General features: G+C 56.4%; 1 protein-coding gene across 2 annotated transcripts in view; it reads right to left on the bottom strand.

Moving 5' to 3' along the window:
• Positions 1-2,195: 2,195 nt before the first annotated feature.
• Positions 2,196-7,983, bottom strand: part of ADGRG5 (adhesion G protein-coupled receptor G5) — a 28,419-nt gene continuing 22,631 nt past the window's right edge. For both annotated transcript variants that reach the window (XM_049622250.1, XM_049622251.1), the window contains exons 11-13: positions 7,285-7,402; positions 4,380-4,657; positions 2,196-3,997 (exon numbers count right to left, since the gene is read on the bottom strand). In XM_049622250.1, the coding sequence (XP_049478207.1) occupies positions 3,897-3,997; positions 4,380-4,657; positions 7,285-7,402 (497 nt within the window). In that variant the 3' untranslated portion in view covers positions 2,196-3,896. The remainder of the gene's footprint in view (positions 3,998-4,379; positions 4,658-7,284; positions 7,403-7,983) is intronic.

Here is a 7,983-nt window from a genome sequence, read left to right as displayed (position 1 = left end):
CTTCCTGTCTCTGCTGTCACTCATGGTAACTTGTCTTCTTGTGACTTGGTAAGTTTTGTATTTAAGCTCATCAGCGAGTCTTACTCTGCAGGGGTCCTCCTGGCCCACCTGAGGGAAGCTTTCCTCTGCCTTGAGTTTACTTCTGCTTCTGCCAAGAGCCGAGGGCTTCCCAACGTGGGACCACCTCACCAGCCCCCCTTTAGAGTTTTTCGTCACAACAGATACAAGTTCCCATCTTCCCCATCCCTAGATCCAAAGATCACTATCACCGTGTGGCAAAACCTCTAGAGGACTCTGGCCTTGGGGCTCCCCAGGCAACCAGCCAATCAGGCCAGCTCTCTGACTCTCTCCTACCCACCCCAGCACCTCTGGATTCATTCTCCAACCCCCTCTGCTGAAACCCGAGCCCCCGGCCTCTGTATCCCCTCTCCCTCCTTTATTTTTCTAATCGCATGAGTTCCCACTAATGATATCCTATTTATTTGTTAAATGGCTTATTATATGCCACCGTCAGCAACCTGCACAGTGTCTGGATTGTGCCTCACAATTACGTGATGGACATATAATAAATGAAGGAGTGAATGAAGCATAGTACCTGTCCCCCAACTGCTCTCAATCTGGAAGCTGAGACAGACCAGGAGACAGAGAAGTAACTACTGCTAAGGGGAGAGGGCAGGGGCCGTGGAGGCGAGAGAAGACCCCACCCTAGATGCTGGAGGGCAGGGCCAGCTTCCTAGTCCAGACTCCAGGAGGTCAGGGGAGGGTGCAAAGCAGAGATCTCAGGGTTGGGCTCTCATCTTTCCACGAATGAAAGCACTGAGGGACAGCGTTCTGGGAAAAGAGAACAGCTTGTGCCGAGGCCTGGCAGTGAGAAAGAACCTGTTCGAGGAACTGAAAGGAGTTGAGTGTGGCAGCTGCTAGGAGGATGAGGAAGGAGTGGTGGGTGATGGGCTGGAGAAGAGGGCAAGGGGCAGACCCCCAGGGCTTTTGAAGCTCCTGTGAGGAGTTTGTCAAAAAGGAGGAACAGAGTATAGAAGGGCGTGATCAGGCTGCAGGGTGGAAATTCCCTCTGGCTTCTGAGTGAAAGGAGGATGGGAATGGGGAGGCAGGGAGGCCGGGGAGGAGGCTCTGCAGGGATGGAGGCTGGGCCAAGGTTGATAGTGGGGGAAGGGTGCAGCACAAGGCCGACTCCTTGAGCGCCCTCTCGGCGACCTTGGCAGGTAAGGGGAGCACCGAGGAGAAGCCTGGCTGAGTCAGCCCGAGTGTGCAGGGTGTGTTCAGTGGGCAGAGGGGCTCCCCAGTCAGCACATCTGGGGTACAGTTGAAGGGTAAAGAGTGCATACCCTGCACTCCCAAGCCGATGCTCCTTTGTAATAGGGTTGCCAGACAGCCAAAGAAAGGGGGAGCATGATAGACGGACAGTTACAGGATTCGCAGCTAAACTTGAATTTCAGATAAACAGTGAATAATTTTTTAGTATATGTCTCTTAAATCGTGCATTCTGTATTTTATCTGGCAACCCTGCTTTCAAACCCCACCCCGTCACGCACACACTGTGCCTTCCTGATGCGGCAGCATCTAAACAACACAGACACCTCTAGTTTGCGGCCCCACGGCATCCATTTGTCATCCTACCCGGTCCATCTTCCCACTGGCCTGCAAGCCCCCGGAGATCTGAGCCCAGTCCCCAGGCTGGGCCAGGCCAGGACCCTGCTGGGAGTGAGGGGAAGGCAGGGAGGTCCAGCAGGTCTCCTTCATCCCTGCCCCCACACCCGGGAGGGGTATTTCTGGGAACTGATCCCCATGGTGCTCAGGGCCACATGCCTGGGCCTGTTTTCTGGAACGACCAGAATGACCCCTTGTCACTGTGGCCACATCCTCCCTTGGGATATAGCCCTGGGCTTGGTAGGGTCTAGAGGTGGGGCCTGAACTAGTGGGGTGGGCCAAGTCACAGGCAAGGCCCTTGTTCACTGGGCTACAGACCCAGAATTGTCTGAGACCAGGAGTGGGAACCTGCCCTGATCCCTCAGCACCCTCATTAGTATGAGACCCCCTTCCCCCAGGCCTAAGGAGCCTGGTACCACTCAGGACTGGGCCAACCCCAGGCAGGGGACTTGGATGGGGACCCACATCACCCTGATAGAGGTGGGGGGGCCACTCTGAAGTCGGAGCAGAGGCCACTCTAGGGAAAGTGGGGGAGGAGGTGATGAAGCTGAGGGACAGCAGGTTGTGCCTAGTGATGGCGTGCCCTCTCAGTTGACTCTGTTAATAATAATAGCAAAAACACTAATGATAACAATGATAACCGTTTATTGAGCACTTACTACGCGCTAAGCCTCTTTATATGGGTTTTTTTTTTCATCTTCAAAATAGGCACCCCTACTACTACCTCTATTTTACAGATTAGAAAACTGAGGCACAGAGAACTTGAGCGGCTTGTCACATAGCTGGCAAGTGGCAGAGCCATCTGAGCCCAGGCAGTCTGGCTCTAGAGACCACAGTACTCACCACCCAGAGAAGGGCTATTTGCATCAAGAAATGAGCAGAGGGCAGAAGATCCCCCCAGGAGAAAAGGGATCCAGCTCCAGTTCCCTCGCCGCGCCCTCCACAGCCATTATTACCTGTCTGACGGCCTGGGGCGGCGCCCTGAGAGCCTACCCCAGGTCACGGCTTTAGCGCCGGATATGCCCAGAAGAGCCAGAACCGGCAGCTGCGTTGGGAAAAGAGAGAAATGGCCATGTAAACGGTGTGAGAACTCTTTCTTTGGTCCCTCAGCAGGAGCAGTTCTGGAAGCAGGACCTCTGCAGCTCGTGTGTGTCAAGTCCACAGACAGGTGACATTTCCAGATGGATTTTGGAGCCAACGGCCTCTGAGCACAGGCCAACAGTGCCCTCTGGTGTACATCCTGGGAATGCAGCTGGCTTCGTGAGCCCTCTCCCTCTTGGTCTGACAGATAGGTCAAGGTAGGTCTCTACAACTGTGGCCTTAGCTTGGGTTTAGAATCCATACCCTCACTCCTACCAGGGGAAATTCGATCCTAACCGATCATCAAATACCCAGGTCACAGGCCCAGCTGGCTCAGGTGGAGGGGAAAGAGACTCTGCCCTCCTATCCCCAGGAAGCCCTATCGCCAGCTTCTGTTCTACATGGCCTATAGGGGTCTTGGGAGCACTGGAGGAGGAGCTTCTGGGAAGGACTGGACTTCCTGATCTTTAAGAACAGGCCTGGAGTTGTGGGTCATCATAATTTGGGGGGACTGAAGGAAAAGCAGCCTCAGGCATAAGCTGGTGAGGTCTCAGACACTGGGTGTGACTCAGCTCTGGGCTGGGGACCCTGGGCCAAGATGTGGTCTGGCCCTCCCCAGAAGGAAGGTGGCAGGGCCCAGCAGGAAATATCCAGGGCAGATTGGCAGAGACCCCGCCCCCAGCAGGCAGTTGGAAGTAACGGGGCCCACTAAGACCTTCTGCCCTGGTTTTACTCAGTCTTCACAAAGCTCTTGGGCTAGGCAGGACCGAAGCCATCTGCCCCATGTCACAGATGTGGAAACCAGGGTCAGGGAGATGACAGGCCCAAGGTCATACGGTAAGACTCGGAGCCAAGCCTCGAAATATGGCCTCCTGACTCCCAAGCCAGTGCTCTACCCATGGGCCTGACCAGGTACCCTAGGCCCAGGCACCCCAGTAAAGTTTGCTGACCCCCAGCGGGGTTGCACCTGTCCCGGGGCAGAATGCCCTGCCCTCTGGGCCCGGGGAAGCCATGGAGGTAGGGAAGCCTCCCTGGAGGGCACAGGGGCTTCTGGTGTCCAGCAGCTGACCTGCCACCTTCTCTGGTGGGAGCCAGAGTCTCGGGCTGCAGGCAGCCAGAGAGGCTACGGGTTCTGGGCCAGCGGGCCCAGACTACGGCATCGTCTGGGAGGAGCTGAACGCCTCCATCTCTGCCTCCACTTCTGCCTCTGAGCGGCACCTCTGGGAGCAGAACCACAGGAAGAGGAAAAAACCTGCAAGCAAAAGACTGGTCAGGGGGACACTGGCAGGAGCAACGTGGCGCCCCACCCCGAATCCAGGGATCTCCTCGCTGGGGGTAAGCTGAGCTTCCTTGAGGCCCAGGAGTCATTCTTAGGGCCCCTTACTGTTGGAAGCCAGAAGGGGCAGAGCGTAGAAGCTGGAGGACCAGCCACCACTAGGCCAGAAGGTGCCTTTGTGCCAATTAGAAGGACATGCTCCTTCCCATGGGCAGAAGGAGCCCCCAAACCCGCTTGGCAGGGGAGCTGGATTTCTGCCCCTGACTCGCCCCCTTGGCCTGAAGCCCTTCGGGCTAAACATCTACCTGCCGCTGTGCACACCCCTTGGGGCTTCTTCCACGCCTCCCGCAGGACCTACCGTACAGCGAGTTGAAGATGGTGAAGAGGAAGAGCTGGGGCAGCAGGAAGACACCAAAGGAGAAGAAAGCCAAGGCCCAGGTGGTGCCCAGCAGCATGGTGAGGCCCAGCACGGTGACGCTATCTCGGCAGGCCCGGGTGCCCGGCACCTTCTCCTGCGCCCGCAGCCTGCGCACGGCCCACAGCGCCCAAGCCAGCACCACCAGGTTGAAAAGGGATGTGAGGCCACCATAGCCCATGACCAAGATGTTGTGCACCCAGCGGCTCCGCACCCAGCATCTGTAGAGGAGGGGTGAAGTTCAGGGTCGGTGTGGCTCCCAAGGCCAGCGTGGGGAGGAGATCCTGGTCTCTGGGCCTCTGGATGGGCTCCCGAACCTAGGCCTGTCTCCTGGCCCAGACCCGTTGTTTCTTTTCCGACCACACGTGTGGTGAAGTTCTGGGCCCAGCTTTCCAGCCAGGCCACCACATTAGGCCCCACCTGCCACCTCAGCCTCCTGCCTCAAGCCCCCCAAGCTCTCCTTTCCAGCCACACAGGGCTCTCTCATGCCTCCATGCCTTAGCCCACCTGAAAACTCTTCCTCTCCTTTCTACGTCTTACCTCTCTCCCCTTCCACGGCCAGCCAAACTGCCAACTTGTACGATACTGTCAGATCATTGGCCCGGGGGCCCTCTTTCCTCCTCCCACCCACCACACGGTCATCACCATCCAATCAGCATCTCTGTGCAGTGGACCCCTCCCCACCTAGACTGGGCCGACATGCTGGGCTCTGAGCAGCAAACAAGCTGTTGCAAGTCAGGGCAACCTGGTGGAGGGGCAGTCACGGCGACGTGTGGACCGAGGAGCAGAGAAGTAACAGCAGGAAGATGCCACCGAGGACTGAGGAAAGAGCAGAGGCCTGGCAATGGCCCCAGCCCTGCTCCTAGACCCTCCCTGAGGGCTTCATGCCCTTTGCTTCCCCAGGACACCTGCAAGACAGGTGGTACCTTTTACCCACTCAGACACCGTGTCCCATACTTTCCGTGGATTAGCCCATTCAGTTCTCACGATGACCCCATGAGGCAGGTGCATCACCATCCCCGTCCTGCTGATGAGGAAACTGAGGCTCTGGCTTAGGAACATGCGCTAGTAAGAGGCAAAGGTGGGATTTGAAGTCCCAGGCTCAATGCCTGTGTCCCTGTCACAGTCGCCTGCTCGAGCCCCTGCTGCGGCAGCCACCATTCTTGAATGTGATCTTGGGAATTTATCCAAGGGACTGAGTGTGGTCATGGATCATTCCTTTTCACCACAGTGTGACAATCCAGCAGGGGTGGCTCTATCGCAATTTACTAACCAGTGTCCCGTCAGCGGGCACTGGAGTATGTTCAAGGTTGGTTTTTGTTATTGCTTTTTGTGTTCAGGAACACATATCTACATAGGAAGGGTCTTTTAAATGCAGGAGAATAAAAGTCACGAAGCCAGATGAGAGGGAAAGGAGAAAGAAGGAAGAAGCTTTGGGAGAAGCTGGTCCTTAGAGTGGGGAGTGCTCTGACAGCCCAGCAATAATGTCCTTCCTGTCCCCACTGCAGGGCACACAGCACATATTATATTAAAACTCATGGTGAAGGGCACCTGGGTGGTTCAGTCAGTTAGGCGTCTGACTTCAGCTCAGGTCATGATCTTGTGGTTCATGAGTTCAATCCCTTTATCAGGCTCTGTGCTGACAGCTCAGAGCCTGGAGCCTGCTTCAGATTCTGAGTCTTCCTCTCTCTCTGCCCCTCCCCCACTTGTGCTCTGTCTCTCTCTCTCTCTCTCTCTCTCTGTCTGTCTCAAAATAAATAAAAATTCTTAAAACATTTTTTTAAAAAACTACATGGTTAAGGAGCCCCAAGTCACACCTCCTCTGACGAAGCAGCCTGACCCTTTCCGTGAGGAATAAACCCCACTCTGCCTCCACTCGGTGCCCAGAGTTCTCACTTCCTGGAGGCTGGGGGGCCAAGCTCTGGAGCCATCCTGCCTGTGGCCAAGTCCCAGCTCTGCCATTGACCATCTGGGTTTCCTTGGGCAGGGTTCATCAGCTGTCTGTGCCTCAGTTTCCCTAACAGTAAACAGAGGCTGACAACAGGACCCACTCCTTGCTGCAAGGTTTAAACAGGATAATTCATGAGGCCTGCCACAGAGTTGGCCCTCAGCAGTCCTGAGCTTGTGTCAGCCAGGAAAGAAAGCAGGATGGACAGCCGAATACTGGAGCTAGGTCAACGGGAGGTTATTAAGCTATTCTCCCTACATTGGCTGTTAGAAACTTCATAGCAAGAGAAAGGTTAGTGTCCGAGAGCACAGGAAGAAGCAACAGAGTCTGGCCCCCCCCAGACCCCCAGGCCCCCTGACACACACACACACACACACACACACACACACACACGTGAGCCCTGTCCTTGGGATGTCCCAGCCCTTGCAGCACTGTCTCTGACCAGGAGGGTCTGTGGGCTGGCAGTGCTATGCCAGGCACAGATCGGGAGGTGCAGGAGGCTGAGTGAGCACAGCAAGGTGGTGGGAAAGGACAGCAGAGTCAGGCGCAGGCTGAGCTCCCCCAGTGAGGTCTGAGAGCGGGAGGGGGTGCTGGGCCGACCTCTGTGCTGCCAGGAGGTGGAGGGCCTGCTACCCTGGCTTGGGAGGCCCATGAGCAAGCACCAGAGTTCATGCCAGGGCTCTCTAGGGTTAGCCAGCCTAGGACGAGAGCCTGCCTCTGCGGGAGGCTTCGGGGATCCAGCAGAAGGTGTGGCAAAGGCCCCTGGAAACCACCCCCTCTCTGAGCCCTGGTCCCCTGCTTGCCCCACAGCCAGTGTCCTGCCTACAGCACACCCTGTTCAGAGCCCCTGGGTCCTTCCACCAGAGCCAGAGAGCCTGCCACAGCCCTGAAGGTACTCACATGGAATGGTTCTGGAAGCCCGTGCCATTTCCCCGGCTGTCGAAGAGTGGGATTGTGTGAGGTCCATACACTGAATTCTGGTCAACAAGAAGGAGCAGCACCAGGAGGGCTGGGACCCCTGAGGGATGAGACAGAGTTCTCAGCATCTGTCAGGTGACCCCAGAAAAAGGCTTGTCATGGGTCCCTGGGGCTGCTAAGACAGAATCCCACTGAGCAAGTGGGGAGGGAAAGGGACTGTTCTGAGCCCCCAGCCCCTGCCATATTGTCCAGCTTCAAAGCCCGTAACCTGGAGGTCTGAGAGGAGACAGCTCTCCAAGATGATGTTAGTGAGGGCTCTAGGGTGGGATGGCAATGGCAGTAGCAGTGGGGAGATCGGGCTAGTGGGACAGAGGGTTGGGAGAACTCGTGAGGAAACAAGAGATGCTAAAGAAGGGCTAGGATGGTGGTAGAGGTGCCAGTGACGGTGACGCCAGAGATGGTGGTGAAGACGAGGATGAGGATGGTAGTGACGGTGGAGGTGGTGGTGAAGGTGATGCTAGAGTCAGAGGTGGTGATGGAAGTGGCAGTGGTGGAGTTGATGGTGTTAGAGGTGGACATGGTGGAGACGATGGAAGAAGTGATGGTGGTGTTAGAGGTGGAGGTGATGGTGGAGGTGTTGGAAGCGATGGGACTGGAGGTGTTGGAGGTAAGGTGTGGAGG

The sequence above is a fragment of the Panthera uncia genome (genome assembly GCF_023721935.1).
Source record: "Panthera uncia isolate 11264 chromosome E2 unlocalized genomic scaffold, Puncia_PCG_1.0 HiC_scaffold_19, whole genome shotgun sequence".
NCBI classification, from domain to species: Eukaryota; Metazoa; Chordata; class Mammalia; order Carnivora; family Felidae; genus Panthera; species Panthera uncia.
Note: the sequence above shows the minus strand (reverse complement) of the source record. Positions and strands in the feature narration are given on the sequence as shown.